The 22,847-nt window shown below is 40.2% G+C and overlaps 1 protein-coding gene across 1 annotated transcript; it reads right to left on the bottom strand.

Moving 5' to 3' along the window:
- Positions 1-15,064: 15,064 nt before the first annotated feature.
- Positions 15,065-16,989, bottom strand: LOC148759246 (uncharacterized). The gene is made up of 3 exons (XM_088793811.1): positions 16,944-16,989; positions 15,840-16,565; positions 15,065-15,494 (listed from the first exon to the last, which is right to left on the bottom strand). Exons 1-3 carry the CDS (start codon positions 16,987-16,989, stop codon positions 15,469-15,471), a joined length of 798 nt encoding a protein of 265 aa, XP_088649937.1. The 3' UTR covers positions 15,065-15,468.
- Between the last annotated feature and the right edge of the window lie 5,858 nt (positions 16,990-22,847).

Below are 22,847 nucleotides of genomic sequence, written 5' to 3'. Positions count from 1 at the left end.
TCTTTCTGGAAATGGGCCTATTCCCAAGTCCTCAGACAAAGGAGACAGTTGAATTCTGAGAAGCTAAAATAATTTGGAAGCATTCAGATATCACTTTCCTCAAACACTAAAATGTAGCTGGTTAACTGAAAGGACACATCTACATAGCTTTATTTACTTGCTAATCAACTTAGCATTTTATTTTATTGTATAAGCATCATGATAGTTATTCTATGTTTTATGAGTGCATTTCAATATCAGTGGCAGTTTGGACCCCTAGATCTATTGTTCTTAATGATCCTTCAAATGTTTGGTATAAGCAGATTATGACACCCAAATTTCATTAAGAGATTAATTACATTGTATAATCCACTTCATATAACAAACAAATACATCATCTGTACTTCAAATTAGCTGTGGATGATCCTGCTTTCCAAATTCTTATTATCTAATCAGAGAGACTACCAGATCCAGGATCGTTTTGTGGTCTTTTCAATTAATAATCAAATATTGAGTTTGGGCCAAGCTTTTGGCTGGGGCAGCAAGAGGAATTATTCACAATATCCCATCACTCAAAGAGTTTATCATTTAGTAGGGAAGATTGCTTCCTTTTTGCCCCCATCCAAAACACCTCAATCCTAGGATGATGTCTGAAATTTTGGAAAATCTTAAAAGAATAACTTGATTTAAGTTATTATTCTGCATTGGTCGTAGGTGAGAAGGTGTGATGTAGGGAAGAGTTGCCAGCAGAATGAGAAAAACAGACAATTAAGAAAACCCTTCTAATTTGTTAGACTAGTTTCCTAGGGCTGCCTTAACAAATTACCACAAGCATAGTGGCTGCAAATAGCAAACATTTGTTCTCTCACAGTTCTGGAGTGCAGAAGTCTGAAATCAAGGTGTCAGCAGAGGTGTACTCCCCCTGGAGGCTCAACGGGAAAATTTGCTTTTTTTGCGTCTTCCAGCTTCCAGTGGCTGTCAGCATTTCTTGGCTTGTGGCTGCATTTCTCCATTTTCTGCCTCCCTGGTCACATTTCCTCCTCCCCGTCTTTGTGTCTTCTCCCCTTCTGCCTGGCTCAACTCTTCCTCTGCCTTTCTTTTATTGGGACACTTGTCATTTGATTTAGGGCCAACCCAAATAATCCAAGATCATTTCCTCATCTCATGATCCTTAATTTCACCTGCCAAGATCCTTTTACTGAATAAGGTAACATTCACAGATGTTGGAAATTAGTACATATCTTTTTTTTTAGCCAATATTCAACCCATTACAGTTGTCTTTACAGTATATTTTCAAAATTTTTAATGAAATGTTCTAAATCTTCGGAGAAATCATACGTCCTATTAAAATATAGGTGCCAAAATATCTCCCCTAAAATAGTAACTTTGAGCTTCTGTGTTATTTCTCCATTCAGACAAACAATCAAGAAATCATTATATATCCATCCATCACGTTTTAATTTCATAAGATTTTGCAATTATTACATTTTATACATATTGCTATTAGAACATAGGTTAAACTTTAAGAAATAGATCAGATCTGTAAATTGTATAAGGAATTCAAATTCCCAAAGTGTGACAACTCTTAGTAGCTAGAAATGACAATTGTTTTTGTATCACACTTGTGACGATGCTGAGACACTGGGATTTCCTTAGAGTTTCAGATCACATATGTGCTATCGGTTATGGGGAAAGAGAAGATAAGTCATAGACAACAACTTCCACTTTCCAATTGGGAATGTAAGGAGCTTAAAAGTCACCATTCCTGTCCACACAACAGGAAAAGAAGCTGAACAAACTAAATTCAACAATTCTTCTTAGATCCATTAGAGAAATGAAGTCACAGGGAAAACCACTGCTCCCAGAATTGCAGAGACAGACAGGCAGATACAATCACAACTTACCAGAAGACCACATGATGGAAATCTCCATGGGAACCAGTGCTGGGATTTGAAAACCTAAGCTGTAGTTGAAGAATTGCTGGATGCTCAGTGTGGACAAAGCTGAGAGTTAGAAACTTTGCTGGGACCTAGTCTTAGGAGCCCCCTACACTTTTGTGAGTTTTACCTCCAGGAGCCCTACCAGCTTCTTACAGTGAAGATCAGAGAAAAATCCCCTCATGCTTCTGGTAGGTGGTGTGGAGAAGGAGCCATTTTGATATAAGCTCACAGCATTCTGTTCTTCTTAATAAGGCCTGACCTCAAGAGAAACTATTTCACCAGAGCCTAATTTACCTTGGGAAAAGGGGAAAACCCAACTCCAGCTTACTCTAGACTTCCAGTCTCACCTAAGGGAAGGTGGGGGGTATATAAGAAGTACTTGTGAAGGTCACAGCTAAGGGGGACAGTCTCACTCAAAGACTGAGACCTAATCTTCGAACCATAGAATGCTTCCCCTTGCCCATACCTTATTAACACATCAGTAAGACTTTTGTGTAATAACAGGGAAATACTACTGAAAGAATTGTAACTGTCAGGTCTTATTTAAGAAGTCTCTAGAGAAACCCAAAGACAACAGGGAAGACAAATATAGGAAACTGGGGGAAATTTCAGCCTCTGACACGTACAACTATAGCAAAGAGTAAAAACCTGATTTCTAGCTACATAAACGCATAAACAAACAAAACTCACAATAAAGGCCTGTTTAACCTCAAGCCCTTTTGCCTAGTACATCACGTCCCGCTTTCAACAAAAAATTATAAGGCATACTAAAAGACAAAAAACATAGTTTGAAGAGACAGAGCAAGCTTCAGAATGGGACTCAGATATGGCAGAGATGTTGGAATAATCAGACTGGGAATTTAAAACAACTATGGTTAATATGCTAAAGTCTCTAATGGAAAAAGTGGAAAACATGCAAAAACAAATGGGCAATGTAAGCAGAAAGATGAAGACTAAGACTGAATCAAAAGGAAGTGCTAGAAATCAAAAACATTGTAACAGAAATGAAAGATGCCTTTAAGGAACTCAGTAGACTGGACATGGTTGAAGAATGAATCAGTGAGCTTGAAGAAATGTCAATAGAATTTTCTAAAACTAAAATATAAAGAGAAGAAAGAATGAAAAAGATAAAACATCTAAGAACTCTGGGATAACTACAAAAGGTATAATCTATGTGTCATGGGAATACCAGCAGGAGAAGAAAAAGAGAATGGAACAGAAGCAATATTTGAAGCAATGATGACTGAGCATTTCTTCAAATTAATGTCAGACACCAAACCTCAAATCCAGGAAGCTCATAGAATACGAAATAGGATAAATACCAAAAACATTGCACCAAGACATATCATATTTAAACAGCAGAAAATTAAAAACAAAGAGAAATCTTGAAAGAAACTAGATGGGGAAAAAGAAAACAAACCAACAAACCAACAAACAACCCACCTGACCTATAGGGGAAGAAAGAGAAGAATTCCTAATACATTGGCCTACTCTTTAGAAACTAGGTAAGAAAGAAGAGACTGGAGTGAAATATTTAAACTGCTAAAAGAAAAAACCCCAACCTAACATTCTGAATCCAGTGAAATTATCTTTGAAAAGTGAAGGAGAAATAAAGACCTTCACAGATAAGGAGAGATTGAGGGAATTGTTGCCAGTGGGACTGCCTTGCAAGAAATGTAAAGAGAAGTTCTTTAGAGAGAAGTTCTTTAGAGAGAAAAGGAAGAGTGTTAGAGAAAGAATAAATAAAGGTAAAATAAAATACTTATTTTCTATTGTTCAAAATAATAATAGCAACAGTGTATTCAGTGGGTATAGCTCATGGGTGAGTAAAATGAATGATGGCAATGTTTTAAGGGGCAGGAGAGAAGAATTGTGGGTACTGTTTTAAGGTGTTTACACTATTCATGAAATGTTTTTTGAAAATGTTATTTGAAAGAGGGCTTGGATTAGTTGTAAATGTATGATGCAAACTCAAGGGTAACCACTAAAAAAAGTTAAAAAAGAAGTGTAATTGGTATGTTAAGAGAAGAGGGAAAAAAGGAATCATACAAAATGCTCAAAAGAGAAAGCAGAAAAGAATGGAAGACAAAAAGGAACTAAGAACAAAGAAATGAATAGAAAACAATTACAAATATGGGAGATATTAATCCAACCATATCAAAAGTCTTAACTTCATTTTATTATCAAATTCACTCCCTACTGGGGTGATTAAGATCAAGGGCTACACTCAGACTGCCTAGTGTTCTGGGACTTTCTCCTGTTTCTGAAAATCTCTATGTGTTAATATCCTCATTTTTTAAAAGGGGGGAAATAAAAGTACCAACCTTATAATGTTGTGAGGTTTAAGTGAGATAATATATGTAAGACTTTTAGTGTAGTGGTTGGCACATTTAAGCACTCAATAAATGATACCTACTATTATTTTCTGACAGAATTAGAAAAAAATTAGAAAAAAAATTAGGTTATTAAGTACCTATTATGTGTTAGGCATAGTATATGTGATGTGCTGATATAATTTGACTTGTGTTTATTAAATAAAAATGCTACACATGTGCATATAGAAAGATTAGAAAATACATCATCAAGGATGTGTGTGTGAGAGCTAGAGGGATGAAAAAGTTCCCACCATTCAGCAAAACCATTGTCAACACTTTGATAAAGATCCTTTCAGACCCATATACACCGGCGGTGCCAAAAAAATGTATACAAGTGGACACTTCGGTCAACATTGCTCAAGCAGTAGTTTGCTGTAATCAGCAGTGTCTGGACACTGAGGGTAACCACTTTGAGCACCTCCTGTAATTGCAGAAGTCAAACATGACTTGTATTCATCTTTTACTATCAGTATATATTAGGTATTACAATTTTAATACAGTTTTCCTTTCTTAAAATGTGTATACATTTTTTTGGCTCTCTCTCTCTCTCTCTCTCTCTTTCTCTGTCTCTCTCTATATATGTAGCATTGTTTTATCTATCTATGTAACAATTTTTAAAAGGGGATCATTATGCATTTTCTCTTTTATCTGCTTTTTTTATTTTTATGTTCAATATATCTTTAATATCTTTCTATGCATAAATACACTTTTTAGAAAAGTTTTAAAAGTGTGCTTTAATTTTATCTGAAGTTTTAAAATTTAAAAGTTACTTTGGGCTTGCTGTTTTATTAATTGATGGGAATTTAGATAGATGAAAATGGGAATTAACAAAACCACAGTCCTCTCACCAGAAATTGAAGCCACTGTAGACCAAATCTCTGATGCCTTTAGTGAGCTTCCCTGGGAATTCAGGCAGCAGCAGGAATGTAATTGAATTTTCCATTTTCAGCTGAAATGTTGAAAAGTAAAAGAAAGACAAAATGGAAGGTCTACAAAGGTCAGACATGAGAATTTTCCAAATAGCAAAATGTATTGCACATACTACTGGAATTTTATGAAGGCCATGTATGCGTTGTAGGGTCTGAGGAAAATGAAGCAGAAAGAGAAGTTGAAATTCTGTGTGCTTAGCTTGGTGGTGAGCCGTGAGGCGCCCACTCTCCTCTATTCTCTGACCACCAGAAGTCCCAGGAGAGCCTGGGACCTGCATTTCTCTCCCATCAGTTTTTGCCCAGCAGGTCTCAGCAGGTCTCAGCAGTCTCTGGGAAAGGTGACCTGTCCACACCCTGGGCTCTTGTTAGCAGCTGGAACAAGGGCTGTGGGGTAAAAAGCTTGGGTGTTACCAGGCACATTCTTTAAAATGTTACCGAAACAAAAGAAAAACCCACACCCTAAAATCTGTCCTGAAAACTGGTCATTACTTCCTCTTGGTTCCACCTTTCTAAGAGAGCAAATGAGAGACCATTTCAATGATAAGTAGAGCTGCCACTGTTAATGGCTGTTGTTGAGTCAGATGGAGCCTGGGTGGGGCGGAGAAGGTGACAATCTCAAAAAGAAAGCACCCTTATACTTTATAGAAGAGCTTTCTTATTAAAATAATGTTTATTGTAGAAAATTTGGAAAATACAGATAGAAAGGAAAATACAAACGAAGTGTAATCCCACCTCTGTTGACATTTTAGTGGACACCAGTTTAACATTTTCTGAGCACATTTACTTACATAAATTAACAAAAGTGAGATAATAGTGAACATGTTTTTATAACCTGCTCTTTTTCAAGTAACAAAATATCAGAAACATCTTTTCATGTCATTAAATTGCTCTTTAACATGTTTTACCTTCCCACTTTAATTTTTTAAGCAGTATTCCGTGACATTACATCTCTGTTTTGTTTTATTTGAGCTTTAATACCTATTTTTGTTGGATGAAGCTGCTGTAGCAGCAGCAGCAGGGGCTCAGATTTCTTTTTTATATAATAAAGACTCTTTTCTCCATCCATCTCCATGTAGTCAGTTCCGTTTACTTCATTTAATTTACGTTACTCATGCCCAAGAAAACTTACCTGCTCTGGAACCTACTGCACAATAGGTACAGTGCACGTCTGTAAAATGGTAACAAGCAGATGCCTCATTGCCTTGCTGGACGAATCATTGTAAATGAAGGGAAAATCAGCTTCCAGATCTTTCAGTGAGATCTCAGACTCCTTTGCTGAGCAGCAATTCAGTGCATTAGTATGGGCTGCTTCTGATACAGTTTTGCTACAAGACATTTCTTGCTGCAGTATTCGAAACAGGAAAACATCTTCTGTGGAGCTTGAACCCATAAACCACTGAAAAATGATAATTATGGCCAAAGAAAAATGAAAAGAATGTTGGTCAGTTGCACTACTAGCTCAGTTTTCATTGGGGGCAGATCTTCTCTTCTACACTCATGAAGAAAACCTGCCCAGCAAAGATTTTCTCCTTCTGTGAGGCCTTCACAGGAAGCTCATTATCAGGAGCACGAGTAGATTAATCAACTGAGTTAGTTTGTTGGTATGAAACAAAACATATTCTCCTTTTGTCAACTACGGGAATGACATTTGTCCTTGATGTTGCTCTGCTGATTTTTCCAGGCACATGATTTTTATGAACTGAATTTCTGGGCCTGGCTGACTTCAGCTGCAGTGGCTCAGCACCCATGGAGCCTCCCTGTGCTTGGTGGCTTTGCCCTTTCTTGTCCTCTCTAGTCCCTGTTGGGCAGGCTCCGAGGTTCCTGCTCACCAACTCCCTTCCACACATCACGGTGTCGCTTCAGATGCCATTCAAACTCCCTCTTGCACTGTGGTTTCTGTACTTGCCTCCCTATCCCTCTCTTTATCCCTACCTTTCCTCCCTTCTTCTCTTTCTTTTTTCTCCATCTTCTACCTTCTTCCCTTTCTCTCATTGTGACTCATTCATCTGCACCGGCCATCACTTCCTTCTCCAGGCTTCTTGGCCCCAGGTTCTGATGGCCGTGCTGGAGGTGAGTGTATCAGCAGTTATTATTTTTTGAATTAAATGTATTATGGGGGTAACATTGATTAATAACCTTATGTAATTTTCAGGTCTACAGCATTATAATGCAACACCTGTGGACTCTGTTGCGTGCTCACCACCCAAAGTCTGGTTTCCATTCATCACCATATGTTTGGCTCCCTTTACCCACTTTACCCTCCCCCTCATCCCCTTTCCCCTCTGGTAACCACTATTCTGTTGTCTGTATCCATTTGCCACAACATACTAGATGGATCTTGAGAGTGTTATGCTAAGTGAAGTAAGTCAGATGGAAAAGGACAAAAACCGTATGATTTCACTCATATGTGGCATGTAAAAGAGGCAACACCCAACTCATAGATACCAGCAGTTTTGGCGTCAGCAGGAGGTGCTGTCCCTGGTGAATGGCCCAAGTGTAATCACTCCTGCCTGGAGCCCTGCCTCGCCCCTGCCCAGCAAACCTCACAACTGCCCAGTTCATTGACCCTGACCCTGATCGTGGTACCTTCTTTTCTGATTTAGGCTGAACAAGCATTATGCTGTCCACTGACCACCAGGGACTATGAAACATGTGCGATATGGCTAGTCCACATTGAGAGATGCAGTAAGCAAAAGCACAGGCTGGATTTTGAGGTCTTAATATGAAAAAAAAAAAAAAGAAAGAAATGTAAACTATTTCATTAATTTAAAAAAATACCAATCACATTGAAATAATATTTTGGGTAAATTAGCTTAAATAAAATACACAACTAAAATATCTCTCACTTGTCTCTTATTACTTTTTAAAATGTAGCTACTAGAAAATTTGAAATGGCAGGTGTGGCACACATTTGCAGCTTGCACTATATTTCTGTTGGACGGCACCTGTATAGATCTTCAAATGGCACCTCAGAACCTGCCATTTTCCAATTGCTAAGGGCTCAGAGCTTTCTTTGGAGGCCATTATGACTTCTTTGTTCTTATTTACTTTTGCTTCTTAGAAATGGGAAAAGACAAGAATATATACATTTCTGCTAATTCATTTTAAATTTAATTTCAAAGGAAAAAAATAAAAACACAGAAACTTTGCAGCCACATCTTATTTGTGGTTAGAGTTTGGTCTACAATGCTATCCAGATTTGAAAAAAATTAGCCTAGCCCTTCCCTAGTTTTTGTTCTTGAGATTCCCTTAGTGCTCTCGATGGGTCAGGCCATCAAATGCCTACCACGAACACAGCCTGTGATGAAGAGCAGGTCCCTGTGTCCGCAATCTTGTCTGGGCCCTTTCCTCGTTTCCTCCAGAGGTACTTAGACCTGCCTTTCGGACAACCAAGAGGTGGACCAGTGACCCAGATGTGAAAAAGTGAGCTAAGCTGATCAGCATGTTTTTCTGAACTGGAAATAGGGAAAGAATAAGGCTGCTATCTGTGGGAGGTGAAGATGAAAATATGCTCAGAGAAGCAGTAGGGACCATATGTGGCCATGGCCAGCCAAATTTATAAGGAAGACGTTATGAGTAAGCGGAACCTATCTGTGGAAAGCACTTAAGATAAACAGATGAGGGTGACAATAAGCAAGTTGGTAGTGAGAAAGAAAAGCAGACATGTGGAGATCAGCTGAATTATTCTAATGACAAATGTCTTTGTCCAATCAGGCTGCTATAACTGAAATACCACAGAATGGGTAGCATATAATAACAGAAATGTGTTTCTCATAGTTCTGGGGGCTGGGAAGAACCAAGATGAAGGTGTAGGCAGATTTGGTGTCTGGTGAAAGCCCTCCTTCTGTTTAATAGATGGCACCTTCTTGCTGTGTCCTCACATGGTGGTTAAGGAATGAGGGAGCTCTCTGGAGTCTGTTATATAAGGGCGCTCATCCCATTCATTAGGGCTCCACCCTTGTGACGTAATCACCTCCCTAAGGCCCCACCTCCTCCATCACATTGAGGGTTATGATTTCAGCATAGGGATTTTTGTGGGACACAAACTTTCAGACTACAGCCACAGGTTACTAAAGCAAAGATCCTTGAATTGATTCTATTATAGATCTGATTTTTTTTCTTGTGGCTTTACAGATGCCTTCTGTTTTGCAGCTGGGTTGTTCAACTCTTCTTGGGTTCCTGCATACGGCAAACATCATTATGAGTCTCCTTTCCTTGAAAGTACTTGAGTGATTCTGTTTCCTATAACCAGAGTTAAAAGAAATACTACCTTCATTTTGCATCATTTTTAGAGTTAATACCTTTTTCTCCCCTAAAATAGCTTTCAGCTTTAGGTATATTGCAGCCCCTTCCTTCTCCCACTGTTTCTTTAGTTCCACACAGAATTTTAATCAACCCACTCTAACCCTAGTTTTTAAAAATACCTAAAACAACACTTGATCAGCTGCTCCTAAATCACATAATCTGATATTACTTTTTAGAATGATTAAAATTTTATTTGCTGTTGTGTATATTAAGAGGAAGATGATCCCTTAATTTGTTACTGAACATAATTGCAATTCTTGCCAAGCAAGTTAGAAATCTACTTTCCTTTGAAGTTCAAAATTGATATTAATTAATGAGTCAGTTTTGGTGTAAAAAGTGTAAGAACTTACTACAAGGAATTAAAAAAAACCATCTTTTTGTCACTACTTTTATTAGTCAAGAAGAACATTTTTCTTGATCTAGTTCTTAATTAATTAATTAATTAATTATTTCAGTGACAGAAAACCTTTTTAAATTTTTACTCTCTTAGCAACTTTCAAATATGCAGTACATTATTTCTAACTATAGTTACCATGCAGTATATTACCTCTTCATGGAAGTTTGTACCATTTTGACCACCTTCATCCATTTTGCCAGTGCCCTTGAAAACATGTTCTCAACCAACCATAAGCCATGCTGAGGTGTGTATTTGTTTACTTGGGCTGTCATAACAAAATGCCATAGACTGAGTGGCTTAAACAATACAAACTAATTTTTTCACAGTTTTGGAGGCTGGAAGTCTGAAATCAGGATTCAGCATGGTGAGTTCAGCTCTGATGAGTACTGTCTTCCTCATTTGCCTTCTTACTGTGTCCTCACATGGCAGGGGAGAGAAAGAGTGGGAGAGAGAGAGAGGGAGGGAGAGAGAGAGAACAAAATCTCTCTGGTGTCTCTTTTTTAAAAGGGCACTAATTCCATCACAAGGGCTCCACCCTCATGACCTTATCTAAACCTAATTATCTCCCAAAGACCTCATCTCCAAATACCATCACATTAAAGATTAGGGCTTCAACATATGAATTTTTCGGTTACATAATCCAGTTCATGGCACATTAAAGGCAAATTATAATCTTGATAACATATACCTTTTTTTCTCATTTTAGTATGTTAAGCAAAGTATTTTTTAATTCAACTTTTATTTTTATAGCAGGATAATCATCAAGTTAGGCAGATGATTCAGAAATCAGTCTAGAAATACATGAAATGAGTAATAATAATTATATTCATACTTGTCACCACCCATCTGATTTGTATTAAAAAATATCAAGGAGTCCAATTTTATACAAACATTTACTAATTTTTTTACTGGATGCTAGGCGCTTTATATGAATTAAGTTTTATTTAAAAAAAATAATATCATGGGGCAGGGGTTGGTTCCCAGGCCCAGAGATCGGGATTTATCGGGATTTCCTAACTGTCACATACCCAAGCTTTCTCTGGGAGAGTGAAGTCCTGCCTCCTTCCACGTCTTGTATGATGGTAAGACTTCTTAGTGAGTTGTTGCAGAACATTCCAAGGGAGACATGATAAGTTGCTAAGCTGAGGCAGTGCATTGTGTACGGAGACAGATTCATGAGCTCTTTTGGAGATAAAATTGACAGGATTGGGTAACTGGATAGGATTTGTTAGGGAAAGAGGGAGGAGTTTGGGTTGATTTTTAGAGTAGTCTTTCCAGCTCAATTAGAAATTCCTCCTCTGTTTTCCCACAGTGTCAGGGCCACAGCTTTATTTTAGAGCATTTATCACATTGTAGTATAATTCTTTGCTTACTTATCTGTCCCACTAGAATTTATTGTAAGCAGAGATCATGCCTTAATCCTCATTGCATCCCCTTGCGCCTGCCATTCAGACTACCAATAATTGTATATTGAATGGGTGAATGAAAGGAATTGTTTCTAGAAGACCTTCTGGATCTTGAATGTCCCTTAATGTTTTAATTTTGCATTTCTTATTGACTTGTAGTGGTACTATAATGGTAAATAAGATCATTTCTCTAAAGCGTGTAAGATCTTTGGAGAAATGCTTCACTAGACTAAGGCTCATAAGCAGCTATCAAATGAAACTGTGAGCTAAAATTTACCACTTTCCTTTAGTTTCACCTGTCAAAGTTGTTGGCTGGGAAAACTTTCCCCCATGGGGAATTTGAGCCAATTGGCAAAAATGTACACATTTTTACAGTGTCTGACAAATAGAAGGCACATAATAAAGCTTTGTGTAATGAGAGAATGAGTAGTTCATTAGTTAATAATAAGAGCTATGTTTTATTGGCCATTACACTTCTAACAATATGCCATTTAGAAAAGCAAACAGACAAACAAACCCCCACCTGTACTCAACCTTGTGTATAAATCCATTAGATTTTTTGTTGTCGATGAAGTAGAAAGCATTTCTCTTCAATTATCATCATTGGTGTACTCGTCAGCTTTTGCTGCAGTAATAAATAACCTCCCAAATTTCAGTGGCCTACAGAAACAGTGACATGTTACTCTCATGATGTGAGGGTTGTGGGTTTGCTGTGGCTTTGCTGGGCATGGCTGGGCTTATTGAACTCATTTAGGTTCTACTGGCTAGACAGGCCTTCAAATTCTTGGACGAAAGTCAATGAAGCAGCCACTCCCAGGGACATGCTCTTCTCATGGCTGGGCACCAGAACTCAAGGGGGTAAGAGAACAAAGGCTAACTATGCAAGTCCTTTAAAGCTTCTGCTCCGATATGACATCTGTCACATCCACTTGAATTCCATTGGCCAAAGGAAGTTACACAATCAAGCTCAGAGTCACTACAGTGGGAAAATACAATCTGCCTATAGGAAGTCTTGCCAGGGTGGAGGGGAACAAAAAATTGTGAACCAATAACACAATCCACCATAATCTGAGTCTAATGTTTGTCAAAGCCACTATTTGGCCTTTTGTAATATTAATTATTCTTTACACTTTTAATTTGGAGTTCAATTTATATAGCTTAAATAATAAAGTGATTATAACACGTTCTATGTAAATAGGCTCCAGAGGTAAAAGTAAACAGATTTGGGAATTTTAGCTAAAGAAAAAAATTAAAATTTTTAAGTATATAAATGTTTTCACAAGTGTCATGAAGGTAAGTTATTCTTTATACCTATGGATGTCCAAACCAGCAGTAGCGTATGTAATTAAAGAGATATTGAGGTATAATTTCTATAAGGAATAATTTCTTGACTAGTCAAGTCAAAAAGACATGAAAGAGGCAAAAGTTTTCCCTAGTGGATAATTAAATCATTCATCTGCTTGAAGGAGGAAGGCTGGACCAGATGACAGGTTTCTGCCAATTCTCTGTTTATAGTACTTTGAATTTTGAAATAAAGAAGTCCTTTTAAGACAGATGGCATTAAAATTCTTCTTACATCAGTGAAATGTCACTAAGAAACTTAGAAGCTGGCTTAATGCAGAAGATGAAAATAGTAAGAGAAACAGATATGAGAGGAAAATATAACTCTGAGCATTCATTGTTTATTTTTGAGAGAATAAAATATAGTTAATTCAAATTTTAATATAGTCATTTGTTTTATTCATACTTTCTTTCAACAAACATTTAATTAGTACCTACTATCATGCATTTTGATAGATGCTAGTTAGCTAAAAAAATTATACAATTCACAGTTAAAAGATCTGATAAATCAGCTATAAATGTCACATATCACCATCACTCTTCCTTAGAATTTTTTGCTTATCACTTAAAAAAGAGAATAAAATTTTTAAACTACATTTTATGATCTACAGTTAGGAAAGTCTAAATGCTAAAAAGCTTACCACCTTTAAGATAATCATAAAAATACCATTTTTCCCAGGCATTTTCTTTCTTCCTTTATAAATAAATAAATAAATAAACAAACAAATAAATAAATAAAATATCCGGTGTAGGTCCTCACCCTATCAGCTTTTTTTTTTTTTTTTTTTTTTTTTTTTTTTTTAAGATTTTATTGGGGAAGGGGAACAGGACTTTATTGGGGAACAGTGTGTACTTCCAGGCCTTTTTTTCCAAGTCAAGTTGTTGTCCTTTCAATCTTAGTTGTGGAGGGTGCCGTTCAGCTTCAAGTTGTTGTCCTTTCAATCTTAGTTGTGGAGGGCGCAGCTCAGCTCCAGGTACAGTTGCCGTTTTCTAGTTGCAGGGGGCACAGCCCACCATCCATTGCGGGAGTCGAGGAATCGAACTGGCAACCTTGTGGTTGAGAGGATGCGCTCCAACCAACTGAGCCATCCGGGAGCTCAGTCCCTATCAGCTTTATGGAGGTTTAATTGACAAGTAAAATTGTAAGATATTTAAAGTGTACAATGTGATGATTTGATATCCATATACTGTGAAAATGATTCCCCCCATCGAGTTAATACATCTGTCATCTCACATATTTACCCTTTTTTGTTGGTGTTGAGAACGGATAGTCCTACTCTCTTAGCAAATCTCAATTGTACAATACAGTGTTAACAACTATAGTCACCGTGTTATACATTAGAGCTCAAACCTTATTCATTTTGTAACTGAAAGTTTATACCCTTTTACCAACCTCTCCCCATTTCCCCATCACCAGTCCCTGGCAACCACCATTCCAGTTTCTGTGAGTTCGAAGTTTTTTTTTTTTTTTTTTAAGATTCCACAAGTAAGTGGTACCATGTAGTATTTGTCTTTCTCTGTATGGCTTATTTCACTTCGCATAAAATCCTTCAGGTTCATCCATGGTCTGAGGCATTTCTAAATAGCTGAGGTGTTTTTAAATGACAATCCTCTCTGACAACAAATTATTTGATTTGCTTTTGAGGTGATCTTGTGAGCAGAGCAGTGAATGGTTCAAAGGCTGTTGCATTGGTGAATTCCTTTTAAGAAATTATCTCTTTTGAAAGGCAGACATCACAGCATCATTATGAATGATAGTTCATCAGTGCAGCCCGCCTAAGAGGCCCAGAAACCAACAGTTTTCTCTTTTCATGAAAGGCTGCAGCTATGATTAAAAAAAAAAAAAGACAGAAATATTTGTCACAGAAGTGACTATGTGGTATTACTGAATCTTAATCTGTGTGCTAGCAATGGAATGTGTTTGTTTACTTGTTATAGCCTAGGATAATCCTAGGATCCTTGATGTAGTGTTTACCATGAGCCAAGCACTTCAGAACTGCTGACTCATTTAATCTTCACTGGAGGGTAGGAGCTGTTTTGTAGCCCTATGTTAACCCCCTTTTGTAGATTAGAAAATTGAGGCAGAGAGAGGCTAAGTATTTGTATATGAGTAATAAAGGGCAGGTTGGGCTTTGAACTCTCGTAATATAGCTTCATTTTGCGACTTTTTATAAAACAAGTCCAATAACCCGGTATCATATTAAAACTAAAAACCAATTCCTATTCCATTTGGTTGCATCCTACCCTCAACCTTCAGCTAGATTTTCTGGCCCTTCTGGTTAGGACCATGAGTTTGTAATTGCTTCCCTTAATGCAAGCGAAGAACTTTTCATAGATCCTGTGGTGTTTAATTTCAAAAATATACAGTGTACACACACACGCACACAGCAAAATGAAGGATGACTGTTTATTAATCAAGAAAGGCTTGATTCGGGCCTAAAATGACCAGTCGTTCCCCAAGAACAGATATATAAAGTGCAGGGGTTGGGAGCCAGGGGGAGAAGTCTATTTATTCCCCATCCAGCGCCCGAGAACTTCACGCTGGCACTCGGGGGACGCTTCCTCTCCGCAGAGGCCGTGGGAGCCGGCGCTGCGCCACCCGCGGTGCCGCGGGGACTTGAATCGGGTTCCCCGCGAGTCTTCCGGCTCCCACGCCCGAGCGCTCTGTGCGCGCCGCGGGGATAGCCTCCGCCCGGGACTGGGCGCTGCGTGGGGCGTTGGTGCACCGCTGCCCGCGGTCCCGGAGCTAGAGGAGGAGGGCGGGCGCACCCCCGCGCCCTTTGGGTACCGGCAACATCAACTTGGGAGTGAGGGTGACTCGGCTGGGGCAGAAGAGAGGAGAAAACGCAGAGGGCACGCAGGTTTGAGGTCCCTGGGCCCCACACCGCTTCTCTCCCCTCTGCCTCCCACCTGGCCGCCCCGGCGGCGGCTGCGGCACCAGGCGCGCTCTCAGGCCTCGCAGTCGCAGCCCGCGCGGTGTCTGCGGAGCTCTCTCGGGTTCTGCCACCCCTCCCCCGCCTAGCCCTCCCTCCTCGGTGCCCGACGTGCTCGTTCCCTGCCACTTCGGTCGGGGCGCGCCGGTGGGTTTGGCCTGCGCGGCGGCTGCGAGGCGGGGGAGCGAGTGAGCGCGAGGGGCGGGAGCGAGTGTCTGTGTGAGTCACCGGTACCTGGAGTGCGAGCGACGCAGAGCGAGCGGCGCGCAGCCCGAGCCGGAGCCGAGCCCGAGCCGGAGAGCGCGGCCGCCCGCAGGCGCCAGGCTCCGCCGCGCCCCCGCCGCCCTCCCCGCGCGCCGCGCGGCCGGCTCGCCCCCGGCCCCGCGCCGACTCGTGACCTCGGCTCCCGGCCGCCCGCCTCCCTCCCGCTGGTGCGGGGCTCGCCGGGGGATGTCACAGCGGCTCCTCGGAGCCCCCAGCCGCCGCCGCCGCCGCCCCCGCCGCCCCTGGGAACCGCGACAATGAACCCCCAGTGCGCCCGCTGCGGAAAAGTCGTGTATCCCACGGAGAAAGTCAACTGCCTGGATAAGGTGAGCGAGGGGCGCCCGGATCTACGGGGGCCGGGCTGCACCTGCTTGGAGAAGTTTTGGCATCTGGGACAGAAAGAGACGAGTGGGTCTGGGTGTTTGCGTGGTCTTGGCCCCGGGTGAGGGCACGCGATGGGAAACGCCCGCGGAGTGTCGGAGAGCACGCTTGGGCTGGTGCTGTTGGAACCACCAGAGGCTTTAGACGGGGTGCGGACGGCGGGGGTGCGGGGCTGCGCCTGCCTGGCCGAGCTGCTGCGGAGCGTGCACGGTGGAGCGCGGCCCGGGGCCCGGGAGCCCAGGCCGGCACCAAGGGACGGATCCGCGAGCCGCGCCCCCTCCCACCTCCACTCCTGCCGCTCACCACCCCGCACCCCTCACCCGTCACCCCGAGGATCCGCCTGTATCCTCACTTCTCTCCCGCCCCAGCACCTCCCGGGCCGGCGGCGAGGTGGAGAAGCAAATAGTAATTAACATGTCAGGGGCGGCCGCTGCCGCAGTGCTAAGGATAATCTCCCCCGAGAGCCCGGGCAGGACCCACGGGGGCTGATCCACTCGGTTGGGGAATTCCAGAGGAAGTGGCTTTAGCCCGGCCCCGGCAGCCCTGCTCCCGGCTCTTCCCAGGCGTGGATGGAATTGAACAGCCTGGGAGACAGACCCCGGCGCTACCCCGAGTGCCTGACAATTGAAATCAGCCGGAGGCGGTCCCCGTGAAATCTGCTTGTGGTGACACAAATGCCTTATAACAGCACGCCGTCATCCCAGTAGTCATCCCGGACAGGTTCCACCTTCCCCGCCATGTAGTGGAAGCTGGACTGGGAGGGGGCGGGAGTGGGGGTCGGAAAGGGTACTTACATAGTACTCCGCCTGCCACCGCGGGTTGCCTGACTTCCAGTGGACACTTATTTATCCAGATCCAACAAACACGGTGTTTAGGCACTTTGAACTACAGTCGTTTTCATTTTGAAGCCACTTCACAGGTTCCATTTCCCCATTAACCAAGCTCAGAATTCCATGCTGAGCTGCTCAGACAAGTGCAATATGGACAGAGCCTTGGCAGATCTTCCGTCTGAGTCTGTACGTTGTGGTGGGGAATTCATCTGAAAGTCAATTTTAATAGCTGCCTGCTTTATTTACTTAACTAAAAGAAGGCAAACCCATCCCCTGTTACCTTCAGTCATTTTGTTGTAGTATTTTCAAACACAGGGTGGGAATATGACGCACTAAAAATATCTCCTTTTTGTACCCATCCTTGAAAAAACTGGCATGGGACTAAAATTTTAAATATTTATTTTTTTTCAGTATTGGCATAAAGGATGTTTCCATTGTGAAGTCTGCAAGATGGCTCTCAATATGAACAACTACAAAGGCTATGAAAAGAAGCCCTATTGTAATGCGTAAGTATTATCAACATGCTATGCCAGGTGTGGCCCAGCATCAGTGCATAAAAGTGAGCGGATCTACCTGTTCTGAGCTCACTTTGTCTCTCACGTGTGGCAGGGGCCAATTACCTGCTTATGCCACTTACTCTGGGGCCATATACTTGGTTGAAGTTCATTGCACTCATGTCTTTCTAATATGGAGGGTAATTTGTGTGTGTCTTTAACCAGAACGTTAGTTTTTGAAGTTCACTGTTGGCAGAGTTGGAGACTTCTTTTAGAAGCATCAGAACTTGTATGCTGTTAATGTGTGGGCTCTGAAGTGCATGTCAGGTAGATTTCCATTTTAATCACATGTCAATTTCCATTTTTAATCATATGATACTGCAATTGTGTATCTGAACCTAGCTGTTCTGGAAAGGAGTCTCACTCACTTGTTCTTAGCTGAGACTGCTCCAGAGATCCTACCACTTAAATAGGTAACCAAAAAATTGAGACATAGGTATTTCTGGCTGGTCTGTTGGTGGGGATTAAGGAAGGTAAGCTTTCTTGGGTATTTTTCTGTAGGTATCTTTTAGCGTAAAATAATAGCAATTAGTAGCATTTATACAGTGCTAACCATGTGCTCCGTCCTGTTCTAAGCTCTTTGTGCATACTGACTCATTTAACCTTTACAGACCCACAACTTAGGGGGGAGGGCTATTATTATCCCCATTTAACAGATAAAGAAATTGAGGCATGGAGAGGATAAGCTCAGCTCACTCTTAGAGGCTGCAAATGGTGAAACATTGGCCGGTGCTTCCAAATGGCTACCTTGCTGCCCGGGAGCAAGTGTTTCTTTACTCCTGTGAGCATCCTCCCAGACTGTTTTCCACTGTTGGCCCTTGGCCCTGAATGTTGAACCTTCTTTCCAGTTCTCTGTGGGGCCTATGGGCCTGAAGGAGGCAGAGGCACTGCCTAGCCTTTTGGCTGGAATATTGATGAGATACATTCTCCCTAAGAGTTTTTGAAGCAGGTTCATTCAGGTCTCCTGGAGGTGGAGTGCCCGTGGTTAATTCATTCTTTGCTCATGGGAGTGTTTTCATAGACAGTAAATGCTCCTATCTCTCTGGTGAAGAACTGAAAAAAAAATCTTTTTGTGTTGCCTTCTGGTCTTAGCTTAGTGCTTTACAGATAGACCAGAAACTTAAGAAAAATCAGAAAATGAGGACATTGAACAGAATTCAGGACTTTTCTTGGATAAGTGAAGTCCACAGATAGCCTCCAAACTTATTGATGTTTTCCACCATCCTATACCATGCCTTTTACTGGGATAACATGAAACAAATGAGATTTCAGTGTCATGCTGTCCTGCTTCTCTTAAAGAGAGGTATAAATGATTGGTTAAAGATCAAAGGCAGGCATCAGAAACTAGAAGGGAAAGGGCCTCCGACAACCCATAAACAGGATAATGGTTCTTTGGTTAAAGGAAAGTGAACCATTCTTCTTGTAAGTATTCCAGTCTTGGCTGGATTTGATCAGCCTTTATGGGCCACACCAGGATTCTTTATAGCTCCTCAGCCTAGAGTTTAATCTGGTGATAACAATGCCTTTGAGTGGCCCTAGTAGACCTTGAGGGATGGGAGGGAAAGGGGAAAGACAGGAAAGAAAGAAAAGTGGAGAGTACAATTATAAATATGATATGATATGATATAATATAATATAATTAATATAATGAAAAGATAAAAATCAAAGGACAGAAAAAAGAGGTACAACTGAAGCTAAATCTTTGCATTGGGCCTCTTGAAAATTCAGTGCTTACTGCTTAGTTTCAGTTCGGTCCAATTAAAAAGAAGAACAGATTCTGCAACAAGTCATGGATGGTTGATTTGCACTGACTTAATAGTGAACTGGTGTCCAGAACCTTTGAGATTTGAACCTCAAAACAAAAAGCCTCTTTTTGTAGATAGGAAACATCCTGTTGTATTGTTTCAAAAGTCTGAGTCTTATTTTCAGTACTTCAGTTATCTGTAAATCGAATGCTTACAGAGAGTCTCTCTAAATTTTCTCATATCATCCCAGAAGTTTGTTGTTTGGTTTAATTTGAATTTTGGGGTAGCTTCTCAGATTTTTTGGTTAATATTGAACCTGGTAATCCACCAGGAGAAGACTCCATCGTTAGGGACTGAATGAGTAGAGTTGATAGTTTAAATTTGTTTAATGTAGCTTTAACTTCATCTCATATACTATCTCTAGAAAACAGAACCTGGCAAAGTTGCAGGTTCTGTCTGCTGTGAAGGTTCTTGTCTACAAGGCCCCTGTCCTCAACCTTTATTCTTCCAAGGGCACAGGTTGCCATGCAAACTCGCTGGTCAGAGTGGATTACCCTCTAGGAATGCTGATTCCCCTGCCCTAATTCAGGGTGTGTGTGTGTCAATCGGCTGTTCCCTGTGGTCTTGGCCAAAAGGATTCCCATAATTTCTCTGGGTCAGTGGTGAAAAATTGATTCTCTGAAGCATATTGCTATTGGAAAATGAAACATTCTATGTCCATGTAAAGCAATATTTTTTCTGTACATAGTTTGGTCCAGGCATCAATATACATATACATTTAAGTGAAAATGACTATTCCTTCTCCCTATAATTTTTATTGTGAAAATTTTGATATACACAAAATGGTTGAAAGAATAATACAACGAATATATGTATACCCTCCACTGAGATTCAACTATTATGAACATGTTGCCATATTTGCTTCATATTTTTGTCTATGTATATGTACAAGTACTCTTATTGTTATTGGAACATTTGTCAGTTTTATGCATCACGTTAGTTTCATACATCAAGATATTTCATCCCTAAAAATTATATCATGTATGCACTAAGAATAAGGATAATTTCTTAAAGAACCACAGAGCTATTATCATACCTGAGAAAATTAACACAAATTTTATAACATCTAATATCCTGTTTATGTCACATTTCTCCCATCACTAAGAATGTTTTTTTATAGCTGTTTTTCTTCTTAAAACCAGGATCCAATCAAAGTTGATACTTTAAATTTAGGTGTTATGGAAATGACAACTTTTCTTGATTATTGGATATTGAATATTGGTTCTTTAATTTCTGATGTCATTTCTAGTGATTTATAAAGCCTCTCAAAGTTTTCAGGAAGAGGACTTACATAGCATTCCTTGTGAAAATAACATACATAATTAACTTAAGATCCTTTAAAATAAATATTAAGAATATGCTTAAAAATTGGAAAGCATAAACATAGACATTTAGGATTATGTAAAGAAGACATAAAGGCTTTTTATTTTAATTGGTACCTGAGGGCATTTTTAAAAATGGAATGAACTAGTATTTTCTTCAGTTTAAATTTGTTGCTTGTTTATAGTCTCATGTGTTTAGAGAAGAAACAAGTTTGCCGTTTGATTTGGTGCAAAGGAGAACATGTATAAAATATAATTTACATAATATTTAAATTTTGATCTTTTGATAGAATGATCAAAGTATAGTACACACTGGGCATAATACACATTTAGTTCCCACTGCAGCAGTGCACACTATTGAAATATTTAAAAACAAACTGGTCTACTTGAGTATGTGCCATGTTTTCATAAGCCTTTATGTTTCATAAGCAGGCAATGGATTCTTTAACATATTCAGGATTTTTTTTTCATCATGGAACTTGCAAAGAAAAGAGGACTGCAATATTTGTATTTCCAAGAGGTGCTGAGAAAATAACATTAGATGATTAGACAAAAAAAGCATAGCTCACATTTGTATGTGAATTTATATGCCAAGTTCAACTATAAACGCTTTGCTACCCAGTGAGCCACATAATGAATATAAACCCCAAGGCCATTTGTCAAATACATTATTTAATTTATCATGTGTAAAAGTCAAGGTTGCATTTATTGTGTGTTTGTAAAAAATACATCAGTTCTTAAAATTTTCTGAGAAATATTACCAGTTAGAAATAGCAATGTTAAAGACTGGCCAGTTAATGTACTGTCACCAAAGGTCAAGTTATTTTAGGTCAGGAGAGGGACCAGTTAATGACGCAGTTGATTAGCAGGACCTTGTTAGTGATTTCCTCAAAGCATCATTTTTGTGGAAACTTTTGGGGGGCTGAAAATTTGTCCTGACCTGCCCACATTTAATATACCTTGTATCTGTGTCAAATGTATCTTTACTTATGGGGCTGAAGGAACACAAATATCTGTGCTAAATATGTTTAGTCATCCTTCCAAATAAGACTCCCTCTCACCAAGTAGTTTGACTGAACATAATTTTGAAAGACTTGAAAAATGAAACAGTGGGAGCTGTGCATCGTGTTTACTTCTGCTCCTCCTGTGTTAGCATTCTGTCTTGTGAATATTTATTGAGTATGGGCAGCCCGGAAGATGCTGAGCTGGGTGCTTTCATTATGAGCCACCCAGAACGGTCAGTGCTATTCAGCCAGCCTGTCTTGAGGGTGATTATCTAGGCCAACACTCTACTAACTCTCATTTACCATTTCTCCGTTGGTCACTCCCTGGTAGTGCCTTTACTAAGGGGTACTCAGAGGACATGGAAGGACATTAAATTTAAACCTGAGAGTTTTTTTCTTTAGCTCTGTTTAGGCCTCCCAAACCTGATTCTGTACCACTCCAAGGACTCGAGTTATCTCCAGGGGAAAGATGAAATTCTTGCTTTGGTGCCAGCTTTGATTACCTAAGAACTTATCACGAAAGGCCCTATGGTGTAATAGGAGTTTTGAAGCAACACAACCGGATTTGAATCCTGGCTCCTCTGTGCCCTACGGAGGGAGTCTCTTGATCACTAAGCTTCACTTTCTTCATCTGTAAAATGGGAATTGCACTGCCTAACTCACAGGGCGTGCTGTGTGAGGGTTAATAGGACAGTGCATGTCAAGGGTTCAGCCCATTTCTGGACTTACCGGACCTTTAGTAAACAGTAATACTTTTGTGTCTTCAGTGGTATTTCCCCTCCAATTGTTGGTGTTTTCTAATAATTTATTTTAAAAGGAAAGAAAGAGAAAGAAAAGGAAAAGTTATTAGGTTGCAAAAATAATTACCAAAGATAATTACCAAAGACAAAACCCTGTTGTTGAAGGAAGTATTTAAGTGTAGAATTTTATATACTAAAAAAGAAATCATATGAAATTTTATGCTGTTTAAAGGGACTTGAAAACTATGATAATAAGAGCCAATATTACTTGAGCACTTATTGCGTGTGACACTCGTCTTAGTGCTTTAAATGTTTTCATTTATTTTGATCCTTAATCCTATG

The sequence above is a fragment of the Rhinolophus sinicus genome, chromosome 1 (genome assembly GCF_057876585.1).
Source record: "Rhinolophus sinicus isolate RSI-liver-muscle chromosome 1, RSI-T2T, whole genome shotgun sequence".
NCBI classification, from domain to species: domain Eukaryota; kingdom Metazoa; phylum Chordata; class Mammalia; order Chiroptera; family Rhinolophidae; genus Rhinolophus; species Rhinolophus sinicus.
This window is presented reverse-complemented; position numbering and strand designations above follow the sequence as displayed.

Coding starts and splice junctions, on each gene's coding strand:
- LOC148759246 (XM_088793811.1), bottom strand. CDS start 16,989: ATGGCGGGGAAGGTGGAACCTGTCCGGGATGACTACTGGGATGACG. Junction 16,566..16,943: donor GGATGACTACTGGGATGACG/GCGTGCTGTTAT, acceptor GTGACGGGTGAG/GGGTGCGGGGTGGTGAGCGG. Junction 15,495..15,839: donor CTGCGTCGCTCGCACTCCAG/GTACCGGTGACT, acceptor CTTCTGCCCCAG/CCGAGTCACCCTCACTCCCA.